The sequence below is a fragment of the Trichechus manatus genome, unplaced genomic scaffold, assembly GCF_000243295.1.
Source record: "Trichechus manatus latirostris isolate Lorelei unplaced genomic scaffold, TriManLat1.0 scaffold00117, whole genome shotgun sequence".
NCBI lineage: Eukaryota > Metazoa > Chordata > Mammalia > Sirenia > Trichechidae > Trichechus > Trichechus manatus.
In genome coordinates this window covers 4846561-4867823 of record NW_004444053.1, presented here as the reverse complement: position 1 = coordinate 4867823, position 21263 = coordinate 4846561, and the positions used below count along the sequence as shown (strand labels likewise).

At 40.3% G+C, this 21263-nt stretch overlaps 1 protein-coding gene across 2 annotated transcripts in view; it reads right to left on the bottom strand.

The window, feature by feature from the left end:
- Positions 1-1243: 1243 nt before the first annotated feature.
- The window catches only part of PRRX1 (paired related homeobox 1), a 77994-nt gene continuing 57974 nt past the window's right edge, over positions 1244-21263 (bottom strand). The window contains exons 2-5 of one of the 2 annotated variants that reach the window (XM_004384102.2): positions 18603-18778; positions 12121-12302; positions 8191-8262; positions 2167-2315 (exon numbers count right to left, since the gene is read on the bottom strand). In XM_004384102.2, the coding sequence (XP_004384159.1) occupies positions 8208-8262; positions 12121-12302; positions 18603-18778 (413 nt within the window). In that variant the 3' untranslated portion in view covers positions 2167-2315; positions 8191-8207. Of the gene's footprint in view, positions 2316-8190; positions 8263-12120; positions 12303-18602; positions 18779-21263 lie in introns of both variants that reach the window. The other variant, XM_004384101.2, reaches the window with a different exon arrangement.

Sequence of the window (21263 nt, the reverse complement as noted above, 5' to 3'; positions counted from 1 at the left end):
GTTATTCTAAGAAGCACTTATGTAACATTTAGAATACATTTTCAGATTGGTGGCTATTAGTTTTAAAAAAAATACCATTTGTTAAGTCTGATATGCCAAGGGAAGTACAAGTTCGCATAGAAAGTGTACCTTAAAACCAAAATTGCTTGCCTGTCACTCATAGTACAAAGTTAGCATATTTGGCCAGAGTCAATCTAAAGCTTTTTAATCACTAATAATTAAAATTATTAGCACCAAGCTGGTCAGATGAGAATATAAGTAAAAAAAAAAGCTTGTTGCATGTGGCTTAAATTACTCTTTGGTCAAATGATGTGATGTTTGAGAGATCTGCAAATATAAATCTATTTCTCATTTCCAAATACAAGGTTATAGTATTTACAGCAAGGTAGCATTTCCTTGCTAGAAAACAAGGCTACCAGGTACCATATTGTTCTGTTAATATTGTACACTGTTATAGTCCCTTCCCTCCCGTGGCTACAAAGTGCTGGACTTACAGGACATACAGGAAAGAAGGAAGGAGCAAATGAATAGAGCCTCACAACACCCCTGTGAGGTAGGTAAGTATTGTTAAACCCATTTTACAAACAGGCAGACTGAGGCACAGCATGGTAATGCAGTTTGGTCAAGTACACCTGGGAAGTTTCAAAAGCCCAGCTGGGAACAAAGAGAAAGAAACATAGAAAGATCAGTCCTGGCTTCCAGCTCTAGACACTAAACTTTATTTCAAAATGTTAAAAAATAGCCCACAATTGCCTTTTAAATATTTGGAATTTAGACAAACCTTTAAGTATTCCTCTTAAACATGTGTCTTTCAATTTCCTGTTGAGTGGAGAAAAGGCAAATGGCTAAATGGCTTTTCCTCCTCTCTAAGTGCAATTCCCATGGTAGATCAGCACGTATCATCATTCCATTGGAGCTTGGGCTCCAAAGGAAAGCACGTTGTTTTTACAGCCTCAAACAGTTTCTAACTCATCTAAAGCCATAATGTGAAGATGAGACCTGTTCTCAAAGAGCTGACCTATCAATTGCTTATGGCCTTAATGAGAATTTTGTGTAGAGAAAGAAAAGAAGCAAGATTACAAATTAATAAGTCTCATCACTGTGGAAATAAGAAAAGCAGTGATAGTGTGAAATTTGCTTTCTGTAGTGTTCGAGAAACTGTAAACTCAAGCTTGCATGAATATTTTATATATATATAAAATATATAAATATATACAGTATATATATGTGTGCATGTGACTAGTCTTTATCCAAGGCACCGAAGAGATGTAGGCAATGCCTTTTTCCACTCAGTCTTTGTTTCCCTAGAGAAATTTATCTTCCTGTCTCAAAGGAAAAGTATTTATTCTATCAAATAGCCTGTGACAGCAAATCATTCAAAAGCAACAAATATTTTTAAACTTACGATGGCTGATTGGATGGGGGTGAGGGATGGTGGTAATGGCGATATTCTGATCTACAGCCTAGAGCTTAAATCTAGAGCTTATATCAAGAGCCTAGATCTATAGCTTGGAGTTTAGAATTGGCCAGACACAGCAAATCACATTGGATCAGACAGGCCAGTGACCAGATGTTGTACACAAATTTTTTTTTTCCCAGCAGCTGATTCAAAAACCTTACCATGACCAACAGAGATGGAAGCAATGAGAAAGGGAATCATGTCTGACACAAATTTTTCAGAAAGACTTTGGCTTTTCAACAGCTCCTAGAGCTTATATGAAGAGAATTGTGAAGAAAGACAGGGGAAGCCACTGAGGTTCAAACAGGTCAACGAGGAGACTATAGACACTTATTGTGAGTATATATATATAGTTTTTTTGGTTGCTGTAGATTTTTTTTTAATCTCATACAACCAAAGAGGTGGGTGGGCTGGACCTAACTGAAGAAGCTCGGAGTATATTAAGCAAAGCATGAATGGAAGGAAAACAAAATAAACACACACAGAAACAAGTGGTGGTGGTATCCCAGAGGAAGGAGGAACATTTGTTAACTAATTTTCATTTTGCTCCTCTCCTGTTTTTCTCTGCCATGGTCCCAATATTTTAGTTCTGTTTTTTGTTTGTTTTTATTTTTTCCCAGCAGATGAAGAAATGACAGAGCAGGATAGGTGTCTTATGGTTTTTGATTTCTTCTTAGGCCTGTTTTTTGTTTTTTTTTTGCTTTTTGTTTTTTTTCCTCAGTTGACTGTTGGCACCTGGTTCCTCTGTAAACTATATTCCTTGGCCTTCAGTCTCAGGTTGGCAATGCTGTTGGCCATGTTGATGCCCTGTGCAGGGCTATTGTTGGCACATGTGGCAGAATAAGTAGCCATGGCGCTGTAGGGACAAAGGAGAGAGCAGGGAGAATAACAGGCATTAGTTTCACAAAGTCTGAAGTCTGTGGCCCACGATGGAGGTACTGTCAGGATGGGGGCAGGTGGGGGCAGGCAGATGGGACTAGATGTTTCTTTCTCTTTGTTCCCTTTTCACCCAGCGTTCCATTAGCCTAAGGCACTTGGAGAAGTGTAGCAGCGTTGCAAAAGGCAAGGAAAAATGACGGGGGATGGAACAAGAAGAGGGAAAGGTATCTGCTGTGCTGGACACAGTGAGTAATGATTTATTTCTGGGGTGACAGAAGAAAGTTGCTTATGTTGAAGAGCAGGTGTTTCATCAGCTGACCAATTAAGTTTAATCTCTCTTCCTGCCTATATCGCCAGCCTGTGGGAGCAATGAAGAAGAGAAGTATGCATCTGAAAATAAACTGAAGAGAATTTTGCCTTCCTCACTCTTACTAATCATTTCTAGGTAGCTAGCCTTAATTCTAACACATTTGAGATAATCAAATACCATATTAAATAGCATGCTTGGAGAATCAGTTAAACAACCCAAGATAACTTCTCTGCAGTTCTTAATCCGTTCGGTGGATAGTGCCGAGTAATACTGAATCAAGATATTCCCATCCCTATGGCCCTGATTCTATAACCTCTCTTCAAAAGTACTTGTATCTCACACTGCCTTTTGAGTCAGTTATTTTAAATATCCTAGATAAACTATCAAAAGCTCCAGTTTCAGGATTCCTGGCCTCAGAAGTAATAGCTTCTCACCGTCTTTATTGCTTAGAAAAACATGAAGTTGTTTTTCATTGTCAGAGATTGTAATTAAGACCTAGAAACACTGCTGGGCAGAAATTTGTAATTGGTGTTTTTCTGTTAATTGCATCCAAGCATTTCTTTTAAATAAAAAATAATTTTTTTTTAGACTTGGATCCAAATTATTCATTACTTTATACTAAACAGTTAAAAAGGGATTCATTTTAATAAAATGAAAATGTTTCTAATTGTTTCTTAAGCTTAGCAAAATCCCTTTCAATTGCAGGGTTGGAATGAGGTAGATTTATAAATGGAATAGCATGTGCTTTTCTGTTGCCTGCATTCCAGTGGAATTTTGTCAGCCACACAGGAGTTTGTGGTTCTGAGGATCAAGTGACAAGACCAGGAAAAGAGAAAATTAAAGCTACTCTACAAATGTAGAGAATATATCATTAATACTTATTTGGAACACCACATAGTCAAGACTTCACAGTCAAGACTCATGGTCAAGACTCACAATTGTCCATTTCTGCTCAGTTACTAGCAATTAACACAAGAAAATTAAAGAAATATAATTAGTCCCATATCACTAGGTCTTTCCAGAAAATCACATCCTTAATTCAAAATCCCTACAATACTGATATGTGTGTATGAATGCAAGTGTGTGTGTGTGTGTGTGTGTGTGTGTGTGTGTGAGAGAGAGAGAGTTAAAGGAAGAAGACTTAGAAGGGTTACAAAAAGAATCCTAGTTTCTTCTATTTCATCTTTGCTTGCTCCACTCATTCATCATGTCTACTAGATGATCTTAACCCTCTAGATAAGGTAGGTTCTCCTATAACATCTTGTACTTTTCATTCCAGCACTTATTTCAATTTTAATTACTAATAATTTATTTAATATCTATACCTTTTCTCAACTATAAGCTCTGTAAATCAGAGACCTCATCTGCCTTGTTCTCCATTATAGCCTCAGGTAAAGTTAACACCATACCTGGCACATACTTGGTGTCCAATAAGTTGTCTAATGAATAAATAAATGAAAAACATCTAGATATACTATGATTAAACTGACTCCTGCTCAATGTCATCAATCTCTTCCATTCGACTGTGAGTAATGATTTCTAAAAAAAATTATCAATGTGCTTAGGAACTAGTGCTTATAATTAAATTTGCTATCTTAATAGAAAGAGCAAAATCAGGAGGGAAATGACAAAAGCAACGGCTGACGATTGCATATTCTTGTATCTATCAAAAAATGCATTTTCATAATAAAAATGTACAAATATTAATACAGGTTACACTTATAGAATAGACTATTACGTCTACCACTCTCTACCAAAGGACAGAAGCAGAAGAGTTCCCAGTTAAGGTAGGTTTTAATTAGGAGTAAGATAAATGACTAAAGTAACAGATTAAGATGGGCCAAGTTTTTTAACAATGTACCAAGAAATGTCATTTATTTTCAAAACCTATAAACATATCGTTTAATTCCTATATGAATTACATGCTTCCATTTGAGACCTTACCAGGAATGTACACAAATTCATAAAACCTATGCTCAAGAAGTTTCTAGGATATGCCAAGGACCCAAAGATCTAGGTAGCTAAGAAAAGAGATGACTGCATTTGGGAAATGTACCTAGCCATGGGTTATTATGACATCAATTAAATCAACCTTTCTTAACTAGATTTCTGTGAGAGAATTAAGCCCCAAAGATAGTACATTGATTAGTACCATTTTAAATAAATAGAAAAGAAGCTGGAAACGCAAGTTATATGTATTATTTGCGAAGTACTGAGAATAAAATCGAATGGTTCTGAAAACTTCATGCGAAAGCCTAAAATGAAATTCTCTTATGATAAATATAGATTGTCATGAAGTATTGTGCTTTTAAGTACTTGGACTGGTTTTCTGAGGGATACTTTTTCTATCCTTTGAGATTCTGGCCAAAGTTTTGTTCCCCGCCCCCCACCCCACACTCACGCATGGATTCTAAATCCCTTCTTTAACAGTTAAGGCTTTGGTCCATTTCCTTAGCAGACAAAGGGAATCAGAACCTTGGAGGATCATTTTAGTGTACTGAAGATGCCATTACTGTCTTCTCAAAATGTCTGCTATAGCAGCGATTTCAATGTTACCTATTACATAAACATTTTTGTTGTAATTACTTCATAGCCTACTAACTTAATCATCTGATATATGTCTGAGAACTTAGCATGGTAACTTATTTCTTGGAAATACTGAGGTTCTCTTCATCATGCAGGCCAGGTAGTAATATCCAAATGGGATGAATGTTGATTCACTTTCTATCTCAAAACCAGATTAATGAAAATTAGAATTATATTTTGAGTAGGAGATTGGACTGTCTCCAGAACACTTCCACTTTATGGCAGTCTGACGTTCCCAGAGTGGAGAGCAGCAGCCTTGTCTGATTACTGCTGTTATAAGGACACCAGTGTATTAGTGAGGCTGTGACAATGCCCTATGTGTAGCACTCAAGCTAGTGGGTGTGAGGATAACAAAGCAATTGATATTAACAAATGAGTTTTGCAATTCCCTAGGAGCTCAATCAGTGATAACATTTTTACTTGGTAAATGTTTAGAAAAGTTATAAACTTTCAAAAATTGATGTAACTTGTTCCAGCTTTTCATAGCCATAAAAGTAGAGTTAAAAAAAAATTAGGAAGTTTTCATTCATAGCCGCTTAACAAATGTTTAGAACCTATGACACCACAAGCAGGGACTCCAGTGATATGTTGCGCACATACTAAAGAATTACAAAAGTCCCTTTTCTCTTCAAAGCTTTGACATGAGTCTAGATTCTCAATTTGGGCAATGACAAACAAGACTTGTTAGAGGTCATAAAGGACAGAATTAATGAGTGGGTCGTCTAAAAGTAGCTTAGTCATGCTTTAAAAATGGCATTAGAAGTAACGTGGAGAGGACCTTCTCCCTAAAGGGACAACAGATGCAAAACGGCCTTGAGCAGCTGTCAATCTGACAGACTGTTCCTGACCACCTGTTCTGTATGTCATCGAAACTTCTAAAGCTCTGTTTTTGGAAAAGAGAGAGAAGCCTCAAATGTTCTCTTACAAGACAGAAAGTGGTGAGGGCAAGTAGCTATTTAACCCATTTTATAGGACCATTCAAACCATGTAAACTGCACACTCCTTCCTGTACAGGATTAAACTCCCTGGGATAAGAAGGTAAGATTTAAGCTAAGTGATTTGTATAGATGAAGCACATGATAACCACCGAGAGCCGGCCTACCAGCACCCTGAGATCCCACCTTTGCTTGCTCCACTCATTCATCATGTCTACTAGATGATCTTAACCCTCTAGATAAGGTAGGTTCTCCTATAACATCTTGTACTTTTCAGTACAGTACTTATTTCAATTTTAATTTTAATTGCTAATTGCTCTGAGTGAGAGCCATCTGTTCCTCTCAGCAGTACACAGACACTGACACATCCAAGTCCTGAGAGTGGGTTTACCGGTTTTAGCGAACGCACGTTTTCTAGTTAGTTTTTAAGAACATAAAGTTGTGTCTGTTACCAAGAATCTATATAGCCAAATGAAGTGCATTGAGGAATTAGAGATGAGAAAGAAGTGCTTGTATCACATCTGTTGATTCGGCAAGTCTGTACTGGGACTTGCACTGAGATGACACATTTAAGCAAGCTTGAAATTTTTCCATCTCCATATTTGGAGATTCCTAGCAGATGTAGCTCAGCCAAGAGACATGACAATGCTAACCACTAGTGGGGTTAGAATTCTAACTGTTTTCTCTGGGGACAAATCATTGCTGATCATTTCAACCTACCCCGAAAAGTTGTCTGTCATGAGGAAGAACGTATTAAAATGATTTCCAAACACCAAGGAAGTATGGGATATATTATACATGGTATGATTTTAAGGCCAGGAAATGTATGGACATCTGCCCCTCTTCTTTCTAATCACTCAGAGTATAAAAGTCCTACAAATCATGAGACAATTGGGGATATCGTGAAGAAGAATACCAGACTTAGTTTTCAACTTCAATTTTGTTTTCTTTTTGGCCCTTTTGGACAAATGATGGTGTGCTATTTAAAATTTGACCCCAAAGACAAATCTGTCAGCCCAAGAAGTCTGGCAGTTTTCCTGAGATCCGAGGGTTTTACCAGCTCAGAGTTTTCTAAAGGCTATAGAGCTTGCTATTCTTTGCATTTCACGACTCAGTCTGTGATGTATGGGAATAGGAGGTCATCTCTTGGTTTGTCCTTTGGTCAAGGCGAGAACAGTGGAGGTCTATTTGCTTCATCTAATAACATTCAATGACAGTTTTCCCAGGGAGATACCATATACCCTTTTGGAAGTGATTTTTTATGACTTAAATAATCATTTCTAACTTCTGTTTTTAAAATTCAGAAGTTGACTTTTTAAATATATATTTGCTTTTTAAACTGAACACACTTCATTTCATTAGTAAGTCTTCAATTTCCACTGCATATTGTGTTCCTTCTGCTATTTTTAACTTTTCTTAATAGAATGTTTTACTATATAAAGTGATTTGCATCTTTTTATTGTTTCAAGGGCTTTTTTTTTTTTTTTTTTTAACGCTTACCTATAGGTCCCAAACACCCTGTGGTATATATAATAGGGAAACCATCGGTAGCTCAATTTTAGATGCAAAGACTACATAAGAGATCAATGAATCAACTGGCCTGGGGTACAACAGGAGCCAGGACAAGAACATAGTTCTTCTAACCCCTGTCCCACTCTCTACAGTCATCTGAAGCCTCACTACTCAAAGTATGTACCAGGTGTCAACAGCATCGCCATCACCTGGGAGGGATTTGAGATGCAAAATCTCAGGCCCTGCTGCAGACCCACTGAATCAGAGTCTGCGCTGTGACAAGATCCCAGGTGATTCCTATGCACAGTCATCATTGAGGAACACTGTTCTGGACTACCCTTACTTATATGGACACCTTTTCCTGTAGCTCCAATTTCCAATTGTACTCCCTACTCCAGGATCTCACTGCTTACATTTCTAGGACTGCAAACCCCACTTTCTTGAACATACTTACTTCCCACTTAAACCCTACCCCCAGCAACCGCCCTCTTCCCCCTCTGACAAGTTACCTTTTCAGTGTCTTCCGTTAGAATCCGTTATGAAGCCCCTCGTGTAAACAACATCTTGGGAGGGACGAGGATCTATTTTTGAAAGTGTGAAAGGGAGAAATGAGCCAAATGCGTTCAGCAGATGTCAGGCAGCACTGTGACCACGATCAAATGAGGGGAAGAGGAGGAGGAGGAGGATGGGGGAGGGAAGCAGTGGACAAGGAGAGATGCCGCTCTTTTACTTGTCATTAGTTTTTTTTGTTTTATTTTGTTAAGCCCAGCCCACCCTCTGGAAATAGCACTCCAAACCAACACTGCAAAGCCCGGCCATTCTCTGTCTACCTCTTACAGGAAAGAATCTCTCTGGGGAAAGGTTTTTTGGCCACTTCATCTCAAATAACAGTCAAAAGTCCAGGACTAGGTTAATCACTGCTACCCAAGAGGCAAAGCACTGCAAGATTAGTGAGTCTTATAACTCTGGTGCTTGTCTGTGCTTTTATCCCCACAATTTGCCTAAGGAAAATAGTTCTGAGCTAAGCAGTGGGGTCTGTGCCAAAAACAAGCTTCCTTCAACTGACTGTGGGTAGATACAGAAGACACCTGCCAGGACAGTAGTGTTAATTCTTTGCTCTCTCTGGTGACTCAGTTGCCTGCCTGACCTGCTCAAAAGTGCTCAGGGTAATGAACCAGGTCATGCCGTACTATAAATAGAGAACCATATGTTCCAGTTTGCCAGGGACAATCTCAGCTTATGCCTGTTGTCCTAGAGCAATTATTAATAGCATTCCCCTTTCACTGTCAAAGCGCCCCAGTTTGGATGATAAATTATACAGTCACTCAGGATATAAATGACACCCAGAAAAAAAAAAATGTGTTGGCTATTTCCCAGCCCTTGATTCTGACAATATGCAAACAATCGCTTTTGAGCCTTGGTTTGCTCCTTTCTTCTTCAAGGGGAGAGCTGTGGAAGTCAAACTGTCCTCTCTTGCAGAGCTGCCTGCTCAGTGTCCCTGGGTTGCAAGACCCAGCCACATGGGTCACCCCAATGTGATGATGCCCACACACCCCAGAATGTGGACCTCAGCTGAAGGCATGCTTCCTTGATCGGAGAACAGACCCTGAAACCAAAGGTGATGTTCCGATATTTTTCCAGTTTTATACGTTTTACCACTTTTAATGTAATGTAAAGTTTATGGTCATGTGGCCTAATATGTTGGACAGAAACAGGCACCACAAGTACTGATTCTAATTCTGTAGGCTGAAAACTTAAACTTGGGCAAGTGTTCCATTTCCTCTTCTTTGGAACTAGAGCAAGGACAGAGCTACCACACAGCAGTGTTCCAAGGATTACCAAGAGAAAAGCCTTTTAATGAATGTCACATGTGAGATAACTAATTTGACATAACGGCACCAACAAGAATAGCGAGTTACTTTTCTAGAGCACAAAAGGTCTAACATTTCCTTTGCTTCTTGTCACTTATTCTCCTTTTATATCTCCTTAACAATAGTGATATTTCCTTCCAAGCTTCAAAACATGAATGAAATGATAATATATTTTGGTTCTAAACATCACAGAAAAATCTCTAAGTAACAGAACAGCTGTTTACTGCTTTTAGTAATTAACCAAAATATAAACACTTAGGTCAACATTGGGTCAAAAGCATTATTACAGATTAAATTACTGCTTTAATCCATCACTTCTCAATTTATTTCTGGAGATTAGTTTATTCTTCACACAGAATAGGAACAATAAGATTCCATGATATTGTTTTAATTAATTTTTACAAGCTGTATCTAAACAAGAAACGATATAAAAGTATACCATGAAATAAGTACTAGGCTATATGATTTTATGTAAAAAGAGAAAAATACAAAATAATATGTACACTAAGACTACACCTATAGAAAATATTGAACTCTAATGGCAAAAATGAACAAACTAGTTATGTCGGGATAGTGGAATTCTGGGTGATTTTTTTAAGTTATCTAGTATTTCTATATAATCTTTTCAGTTAAAATAGAATATTTCCCCAAAAGGCACATGGCCATGTTAATAGTTCCAGTTAGATGCTCATATACAGAATACATATGATGCAGACACCAGGGCTTGAACTTCTGCTGAGCCCAGTAATCCAATCCAATTATAATTCAGGAGAATTTCAATCCCTCGTTCATACAGTATTCTGCCCTCAGCATCTCACTGGCAAGGACTACATGACAGCCATCTGGACTGTTTACAGCTGCTGCAAAAGTTCCTAACTAGGACTCAGGCAGGAAAAGGAGCAATACTTCCTGGTTGTAACCAAATTCAAACCAGAGACCTCGAAACATCAGGCTTTGAACCACACCCATTTCCCAAGCCATTTAGTGGGTCTGTCATCAACTGCCAATATTTATAAGAGAAAAAAATCAGCCTTCCAATGTTAAAGAATATGTGATTTCAGAATGCACTTCACAATGTTTTTAGAGTAAACATATAGTAAACATTCCTATGGGAGAGGAGTCTAAATTTTAACCAGGACACACAGGTGTGAGTAATCTCTCAGAATCAACAAGGCACACCATGTCTGAGAGCAATGAGGGCCAGATTAAGACTTCCCCAGGCATGAGGTCTCTACGTACTAAGACCAAAGTAATTCTGGCTAATTTCACATGGGAAGATACAAAAGAAATTTCCAAATGCATTTATGATGTTTCTTTCAAGGAACTAATTTGGAACAGAAAGCACATTTAGGCAAGGACTTTCCCTTTGATTAGGGTCATCAGCCTTTGAAAGGCAATTGCATTTCACAAACGTGGCATTTCAAATCAGGAGCTCAGCTTCAGCTTGAGATAGTCTATAATTAGTCTAAAGCTCTCCTTAAACCAAAAATTAACTGTAATAATAAAAAGGTAAACAAAAGCATAATAAATGAATTTGTGAATACTTCTTCCTCCACCAAAATTGGCCAGATTGGATCTTCAGCCTTGATCTGGTTTCTCAGAGTACTCAGGTTTAGATTCAGTGAAAGGCACTCTAGGCTAATCACAATGTGTTAGGCACTTGTGTCTCAGCTTGCCTTCTATATTTTCCCTATATCATTTGAACAGCATAATAAATGGAGGTCGAAAGCCTCTCCATGAGATTGAAATAGTATTTTCTGTTATTTTCTTCTTTGAAAATTTTCACCTTTGTAATATAAAAGTTTTACATTCTTTTTATGTTTTTTTAAAAAAAAACCACACATACAAACTGACCCCTAAAGAAACCTTTAGGCACGTAGATAAGAATTAGCAATAGAATAGGAAGGCATTTTGGATCATAAGACATCCCTACCTACTAACAAAGAACTGTGGCCAGGAAAGTGATCAGAATGAACTTGGGTTTTCTTTCTTTCTTACTTTCGTTTGTTCATTCTTTCTCTCATCCTTTCTTTTCCTTTCCTTCCTCCTTTCCTTCTTTCTTTCTTCCTCCTCTCCCTCTCCCTCCCTTTCTTCCTCCTTTTGTCCTTTCTTCCCTCTGTTAGAAATCAAGTTTACTGTGACATTTCCCTTCAGTCCCACACTTAGAGCCTCACAAGTTAAGTTCCTACTTGAGTATATAAAAAAACAATTCTGTCTTAAGTTTGGATATGGAGTAAAATTTTGTTCCAGAATGGTTGCAAGTGGGACATTGGGCACAGCTTAATGATCTTTACTTTTAGATTCTTTCCCATCTTTGAAACCTTTGCAAGAGTTCCTGAGTCCAAGAGGAGACTGCTGAGGGCCTGCCCCTCTCTCTTCTGCCCCAAACCCTGCTCCTGGGGCAACTAGTAATCCCTTGTGAAAATCTGGGGATGTCAGCAAGTTGAATGTTTCTGAAGAGGTTAACCCAGTAAGAAACGTCAGCCAGCTGCACAGGCAGCTTTGAACACGCCCCACGCTGAGAAGCGCGGGAAGTGGAGCAAGGGAGAGAGCGGGCCGGTCATTCACCTGTACGGAGAGGCCGTCCCCCAGGAGAGGTAATCGGTGGGTCTCGGAGCAGGACGAGGGACGATGGGCTGCTCCACGGCAGTCACCTCCCCTGAGTAGGATTTAAGGAGAGAAGCGTTTTTATTGGCCAGCATGGCTCTCTCATTCCTGCGGAATTTAGCTCTTCGGTTCTGAAACCACACCTGGAAGATTGTAGGGAGGAGAGAAGTGCAGGTGGAGGGAGAGAAAAAAGAAAAGAAGAAGCGGTTACACGAGTGAAGTTCTGGTTCATTTTACTATATAAGGCCTCCCCACGGATGATATCTAATGGGTCTGGAATTTTCCCAAGAACAGCAGAAATATGCCATAATCCTGTCCCAGTGGGCCATGTTATTGAGCTATTAAGGGTTAAGACTATTGTAACAGGACAATGAGGTACTTCCAGTAATCAAGCCTCCAGAGATGGGATCCATGACTGATCCAAGTGATATCAAATATGGGTTATGGACCCTGCTGTAATCAATAATCAAGAAAAATCTCATTAGACTTCGGCCACAGCTAACAATACCATTTCTAAAAGTTTTTTTTTTCCAAAATTCTCCAAAATGTGAAAATTTCATCTGCTCCTTTTTCATAATAGTTATTAGATATTTAAAGAAAATTCCAAATTCCCCCAAAAGTAGAACCTGAGACAAGGATTTAAGAAGCAAATGGTTTATTTGGGAAGTGCCAGGAACATCAGTAGGGGAGAGGAGAAGTACCATAGAGAAGAAAATGCGGCCACTAAAGGGTGCACTATGAGGAGTCCCTGTGTGGTGCAACAGTTAATGAGCTCAGCTGCTAACTAAAAGTTGGAGGTTCGAGTCCACCCAGAGGCACTTCAGAAGACAGGTCTGGTGATCTACTTCTGAAAAATCAGCCATTGAAAACCCTGTGGAGCACAGTTCCTCTGACACACATGGGGTCACCAAGGGTCGGAGTAGACTTGATGGCAACTGTTTTTTTTTTTTTTCAAATTAAACCAGCTGTCTCTGTGGCTGACTAGAGTTCACTCCCACAGGGACTCTGAAGACTCATGTAGGACACATACTTCGGAGTTAGCCCACCTGAGGTTTGAGGGTGCTGGGTATTTGTACACCAGCTCCCATCAGTCAGTCATTGCTATTGACATTCCAGCACTTCCTGCATGCTGAACGCAGGCAGCACAGTCTCCTGCAGTTCTAGAAAGAACCTTCTAGCACGGAAATGCAGATACTAAAGGTTGGAAGTTGGCTGGAGTACCTTTAATTGTAGGGTTTGTATGAGCAACACTGATGGCATTTGCTATAGCTAAAAGTAAACCTACCGTTTATTAAGTGCTACTACAGCTAAGAGCTGATAGGGGCACTTTACATATTACATACATCATGACAATTCCACGTACTAGGTTTTTTTATTTATATTTTTAGAGTTGAGCAAACAGAGGTTCCATGAGATTAAATAATCTGTTCAAGATCACTCAAATAAATGATTGAGATTGTTAACTCAAGAATGTCCAGCTCATGATCATGTAATCATTTCAGACTACAGTGGAATTTTTTCATTCGTTTACTCATTTAAGAAATATTTATGGAGCGCCTGCTGTGTTCCAGTCCCTGTGCTCAATGCTGTGAGTAAAGAGTAGAGAAAGACTGATTCTCTGCTTGCTCGCTCTCTCTTTCTCATTTTTAGCTTGATGTACAATATTCTTTTTTATTAAAAAGAGACAATTTTGTCATAAACTATTTGTGTAACTTCGACAACTTATAAAAATAAACAAGATTGAGAGCAATTATACCAAAACAAAAACAGCAGTTAATTCTATGTGATGGATATTTGGGTGATTGTCATTTTGTAAAAATCAATTCACCAGAGAAGAAATAGAAATAAAAAAATCAACATGCAAAATGATAATCATGAACATTAGAGTAATGTAAATTCTAAATAAAATAATGAGATATTCTTTCCCAACATAGTTAACTTTTTAAAAATTCTAATAATCAAGGTGCTGATATACAGAAAGTAGGAGCATGTATTGGCATACTCCTTGCTGGGCAGTAATTTGACAAGGTGTATAAAGATCCTTTTAAAACATTCATGACAATGTATGCATAAAAAATTCCAAACATTATACAGTAAGATGTTAACTGGCTTAACCTCTGAGTCTTGGAATTTTTGGTGATATTTGTAGTCTCTGCCCTTAAACGCCTCATAATCTATTAAAGGAAGGCAAGCATGTAAATTTGCAAAACTGCAACACAAGTATTACAGGTGCAATTATAGAAACACATGACAAGGTATGGGAAGAGGAAATCCTGTAGTATGGAATGGGGCAGCTGCACAGCTTAGGGACAAGCATCTCATACAATATTATGTCACCAGTGCTTCGTGGAGTTGTGAAGCACAAAGGCCCTGGGTGGAAATCTGTAAAGGTGGAATCTGGACATCTCTTCCTTGGCTTCCCAGCCTCCTGGCTCTTATGCTTCTAATGTGCCCTTTACATTGCTATTGTTGTTGTTGTTGTTGTTGTTAGTTGCCATGAGTGGGCTTCAACTCATGGTGACTTTAAGTAGAACAGAACCAAATTTAGCTGGTCCTGCACCATCTTCATGATCACTGGTATGTTTGAGTCCATTGTTGTGGCCACTATGTATTTTGAGTGCCTTCCAACCTAGGGGCTCATCTTCCAGAACTATATTGGACAATATTCTGTTGTGATCCATAGGGTTTTTGTTGGCTAATTTTCAGAAGTAGATCGCCAGTCCTTTCTCCCTACTCTGTCTTAGTCTGGAAGCTCCACTGAAACCTGTCCACCATGCGATATCTTGCCGGTATTTGAAATGCTGGTAGCATAGCTCCCAGCATCCTAGAAACATGCAAGCCATTGCAGTACGACAAACTGACAGACAGGTGGTGGACATTGCTATTAGAGTTATCATTTTAAATGCAAGTATAGTCACATTAGTGCCCTGCTTTATACCATCCATGGCTCCCTATCACTCACAGAATAGAATCAAAACTTCTTACTATGGAACAAAAGGCTCTTCAGGAACTAGCTCTTTGTTCACCAATCCAGCCACACCCTGCATCACTCAGACTTCATGTACTGGCCCAGTATCATTCCAACTCACACTCTGAGCTCACAACAACTGCAGACTATGCTATTATGTGTTAGGCTAGTTCACCTTCATATACTCATAGCCGGTGCTGCCTCTGTCTGTAATATTCTTTCTCTCTTTGTCCAGCTGTCAACACCCATATGGTTTTCAAGATTCAACTTTGATATTACCTCCTCTGTGAACTGTTTCAGTGGAAATAACGTGAACTTTAAAGTCTGTCTAATGGAGTTGGATAATAATACTGGTTCCACTACTTTAAAGATTTGTCCTTGGATAAGTTATGTAATTTATCTGATCCTTTGCCTCCCAATCAATAAAATGGAGATAATAACACTTACTCACAAGGTTGCTATGAGAGTTGGCACATAAAGAGTGCTTGTTTTTGTTAGGTGCGGTCGAGTTGGTTCCGACTCATAGCGACGCTATAGGACAGAGCAGAACTGCCGCATAGGGTTTCCAAGGAGCAGCTGGTGGATTCGAGCTGCCAACCGTTTGGTTAGCAACCTGAGCTCTTAACCACTGCATTACCAGGGCTCCAAAGAGTGCTTAGTAAATGTTTATTCTCTCCCTCTTTCTCCAGACAGATTCAATCATTCCTTCCTCTGGGCTATCACTAATTCTTGCCCATTCCTTTAGTGTAGGAATTATGTTAATACATTATCCAACTATGGTTTGTACATCTGTATTCTCGGCTCCCAATCCATAACATCCTTGAGGGGAGGAACTTGCCTATTTGTCCCGAACACCGAAACTGTTCCAAGTATATGACAGGTGCTTAATAAATGTCTGAGGGAAAAAAAAGGAGAAGGAAATGAGGGAAGGAGAAAGAAATGAATTTTGCAAGATTCTTCTAGATGTTACGGGACATACAAAGATGAATAAGCCACAGCCTCCATCTAAGAGGAACTCACTCTCTAGTGGGGGAAGGTGACTCACACACAACTCAAGATAATATATGTCATGTTATGATAAATGCCATAAATGTATAAGCAAAGAAGCCCAGAGTAAGAAGGGATTGGTTTAGACTGGGAAAGAGTAAGACTTCATGGGGTGGGAGGGGTGGAATAAATTTCTGTCTCACTCATTTAGGAAAAAGTCACAGCTCTGAAAGCGGTTAAAATAGAGTCGGGTAGGATCAGAGGAAAGTAAAATCATTCTAACATTTAAGAAGTGCATTTGCCTATTGCTGTGATGGGGGCAAAATAGTCCCCCAACCAGAAATTGCTGTCTCACATTTCTTTTTTTAATTTCCAGCATTAACAAGCCCAGCATTACCCTCTCCAGGTTTCCTTCTTAAAAATGCAAATCTCCACGGCCAAAGGGTACTTCTGGGTACATTGAGCCATTGCTCTAAAATTATTCATTACACCCCAGCAGGCCAAGCTCAGGGTGAAAAAGACATGGGGTTTGAAAGACAGAGGAAGGGATTTAAGAGTAGAATTAGAGAGCTCTGGTAAGTACCATGGGAGAAGAGAACGTAGGAAAACTAACCTCACAGTTCTGCTTTGGATGGCGGGATAGGAAGAGCCAAACTGAGTTTTGTTCCTCTGGCTTATGCTCACCTGAGCACTGAGGGACTGTGGACCAGTAATGTGTGCACCTTCACCCATCCTTTCTTTTAACCTAACCTCTGGTGGCCCCGCAGGGCCCAGATAACTTCCCCTTTTGTTACTGACATTTTCCTTTTGTCTCTTGGGGAGTGCTTTTACGTGAGGTCTCTGCCTCCTCATGCAGAAAACACTTGATAATTTCTCTTCAGGCTGCAGGAACCTCTAGGACCCTCTCCCTCAACCCAATAACTATCTGTCCCACTTTCCTGTGCCTCAAGGTGGAGACATAATTCCAACCCTCAAGGCCTTTCCGTCTAGCTAAAGCCTCTGTTAGCCAAGAGGGTTATCATTTGCAGAAAGAACTCCCTCAAACTCAGACTAAACATAGCTATACAAACAATAATTTCTTTAAGGAGAAAGACAGATTTGGCCCACCCCTGTCATCAAAACAGCAGCTGACCACTGGCAGCATGGAAGACAATAAAACCCCTGTAATCTGATTTTCAGCAGAGATTGCAAAGCACTCCTTGGAAAAGCATTTAGCCAGAGACGCTTATTTATTTAAAGTTCATTGTAGTGGTTAAAAGCATGAGCTCTGGGTCTGCGTATCTGTTCAAATTCTAGTTCAGCCACTTCCTAGCTGTGTGACTTCGTCAAAATACTTTAACCTCTCTGTACCTCAGTTTCCTCAACTGCAAGATGAAGAATAGTATCCACCTCATTGAATTGTTGTATTAAACAGATTAGTTTATATAAAGAACTTACAACACTACTTGGCAAATAAGGGCTCAAGTATCACTAGTTAGTATATTATTATTATTACTAATTACAGATTAAATCATTTTCTACCAACACCTGTCTGTCAGTTTGTTGTACTGTGCAGGCTTGCGTGTTGCTATGATGCTGGAAGCTAAGCCGGTAGTATTTCAAATACCAACAGGGTCGCTCATGGTGGACGGGTTTCAGTGAAGCTCCCAGACTAAGACAGACTAGGAAAAAAGGTCTGGTGATCTATTTCCGAAAATTAGCCAATGAAAACCTTATGGAACACAGCACAATATTGTCCAACATAATAACGAGAGATGAGTCTCCTAGGTTGGAAGGCACTACACAATAGCCACAACAATGGACTCAAACATGCCAATGATCATGAAGATGGCACAGCGGCAGCTAACAATAACATCATTTTATAAATGTCTGGCTTGCAGTTGATGTGCCATAGTAATGTTAGAAACAATTGATATTCTCTCTTTACCCTGTTTTACCTGCCCTTATCGTTCTTCACTTTACAGAGAGGCTGTGAGGATAAATGAAATCATCCTCTTGAATCTACTCTTAATGCAGTTCCTAAGTGCAGGGTCTTTAATGTATTCATGTCTCACTCCCACCGGTGTCCATCGTCTTGTGTCATAAGTGTCTTGAAGGTCTGCACATCCACAAAGGCTGGGGAAAAGTGAGGTGGGAGATAGAGAGTTCATCTCTTTGGCGACCTCAGAGCTCAAATTGAAAGCTAGGGCAGCAAACTCAGATGCTCAGAGGGACCATGTCAGGATAATGAATCTGGAAACACCGGGGGTGGGGGATGTGTAGCAAGGAAAATCCCATCCTACCTAAAAGCATTCCATTCAATTCTTTAAAATACTTGGCTGCCCAAAGAAACAGCTAGAAACTGGCTTCTGTCTTCATGCTGCCCATTTGTAACACTTTTGAGTACCAGCCCCAGTCTGAAATCTAAAATTGGGTTTTTAAGCAGTCTTCAGAGATGTGCCTCTGGGAAGGAGGCTATGCAGTGCCAGCCTCCCACAGCATGAATTACCTGTACTCTGGCCTCGGTGAGGTTCACCCTGCGGGCCAGGTCTTCTCTCACAAAAGCATCGGGGTAGTGTGTTCGCTCGAAGACGCGCTCCAAAGCCTGCAGCTGGCTGCTGTTGAACGTGGTCCTGTTCCTCCTCTGCTTTCTCTTCTTCTTCTCTTCTGAGTTCAGCTGATCATCTGGAATAGAGGAAACTGAGGATAAGGAGCCAAAATCACCTTGGGCATCCCAGGTGACACTTCTTTATTGTATATCTACGGTAAGATATTGCTTCATTTCCTCACACCCATATCACAGCCAAATGCCACTTTCAATGTGCAAATGTGGGAACTGGTGCTTGCGAGTTTATATGTCAAGAACTGCCAGAAGTTCTGGGGCTTGCTTTTTGCCTCTAAATCTCAGACCAAACCTGATCTGTTGGGGGGACATCTTGTGCATTCTCCTTCAGCCTGTTTTGTCAAAGAGGGTTAAAGGAAAACCTGAGTCATACCCATGTTCTCTGAACTTCTCCAGAGATGGTAGAATTGTATATTGCTCTGTAGCTTATTTTTCTTAGACAATATATGTTCATTCATTTAGTTTCATAATCCAAGTAGACCACCTATTCCCTGGTTCCTTCTCTCCCGACATATACACACAGACCCAAATTCAGAGTTAGAGAGGCAAAACCATTTGCAAACAAAACTAGAAGGGTTTCTGTCTTACCATGCACCATTCTGGAAGCAGTAACTCCTAACTGCATTCACTCAAGGCTCCATGCTGTTGCTAAGGGGGTTTCAGGGTCTTCAGCCTAGATCAAGGCTAGTGTTGCAACACCATCTGCCCACGCTGACATTAGCCTGGGATTCGCCCTGTGAGGTCCCAAGAACCGCGAGCCACACTAAAAGACCCCTGAAGCACTTTCACCCCAAATTGTGTTCTAGGGCCTTGCTTAGGAACTGTTGGAGAATCACAGCCCCAAGTTTCGCCTGTTAAGACCCCTCCTTGGTCTTCCCTGAGTTCCCTCGAAGCTAGTCATGCAGCCTGTCCTGCCCCTCCCATTCCACCCCTGTCAGGAGTGATGGATGTGTGAAGCTGAGCGGAATCCCAGCTGTGCTAACACGGCCATCAAACCATCACCCTGAGGCCCATGCCACTGCAGAGCCTGTGCGGCTCTCAGAGATTTACAACATGGAGCTTCCAGGGCCCACGTCACATGCTTATTCTGGTGAACTGGACTTATATTTCCAATAATCAGGCTCTGCCCAAAGAAAAACACAAGGAGTGAGAGTGAGGGTGGAAGGAAGGAGGGCTTGGCCACTTGCTCACGTTCTACAGAGAATAGTTCTCAGCCACTTTTTTCCAATATGTGAAGTCTCCTAATACTCTCTGAGTACAAACACTCAACACGAACATGCAACAAAACTAGGAGCACAAATCATGCTGTCCCGCCTTAGCTATATTATTCTTATTACAAACTGAGGGTGTGTTCTAGATTTGGGTGTGGATTCAAAGTGTAAAGGAAACAGAGGGGCTCCTCGCCCAGGTCTCTCAATGACTGATGAGCGAGGCCTCTAAGTCTTGTTGTCTTGCCAATCGAGACCCCTTCTCAGTGCTGCCTCACCAGGAGTGCCCTTAGAGCTCAAAATGGCGACTGCACGTTTCCCCTGTATACTGAAAGCACCCAGGCATAGAAAGTGCTTGCCGAATTTGTTTTCAGGGAAAACATGAAAATTCTCGTGTCCTTAGAAAACTGTTTCTGTAGAAAAGAATCAAATAATCTCAACCAAATTTCTCCATCCAAGGAGCTGCTGACACTCATTCTCTCTGCTTCATGGCATAACTGAATCTGACTTCTTGTTTTTCACATTTGTGGTGTCTGAACTAGGAGCCTGCTTTGATGGCACTTCTGTGACACTCTCAGTAAGAATGTCAGGTGGTGGCATCTTGAGAATGGAGACAATTTAGTTATCATGATTTCTGGGATCTATCAAGGCCTAGAATATTCTTTTTGTTGTTGTTGTAGTTAAATGAAGTTTACATTTCAAGTTACTCTCCCATACAAAATTTTATACATACATTGTTATGTGACCATAACTGCTCACCCCATTCTGCAACAGCACACTCCTCCTTTCCACCCTCAACTCCCTATGACCATTCAACCAGCTCCTAACCCTCTCTGCCTTCCCATCTCCCCACTGGACAGAAGCTGCCCCTTTGGTCTCTTGACTAAGAGGCACACTCTTCACGAGTATCACTTTATGTCCCACAGTCCAGTCCAGTCCCTGTCTGAAGAGTTGGCCTTGGAAATTGTTTTAGTTCTGGGCTGATAGAGTCCAGGATCCATGCTTTCTGGGGTACCTCCAGTCTCAGTTAGACCATTACGTCTGGTCCTCAAACTAGAATTTGAGTTCTGCACCCCATCTTTCTGCTGCTCCATCAGGGACTCTCTATTGTGTTCCCTGTCAGGACGGTCATTGGTGGTAGCCAGGCACCATCTAGTCCTTCTGGTCTCAGGCTGATGAAGTCTCTGGTTTATGTGGCCCTTTCTGTCTCTTAGGCTAATACTTTCCTTGTGTCTTTGGTGCTCTTCATTCTCCTTTACTCCAGGTGGTTGGGACCAATTGATGCATCTTAGATGGATGCTTGCAAGCTTTTAAGACCCCAGATGCCACTCACCAAAGT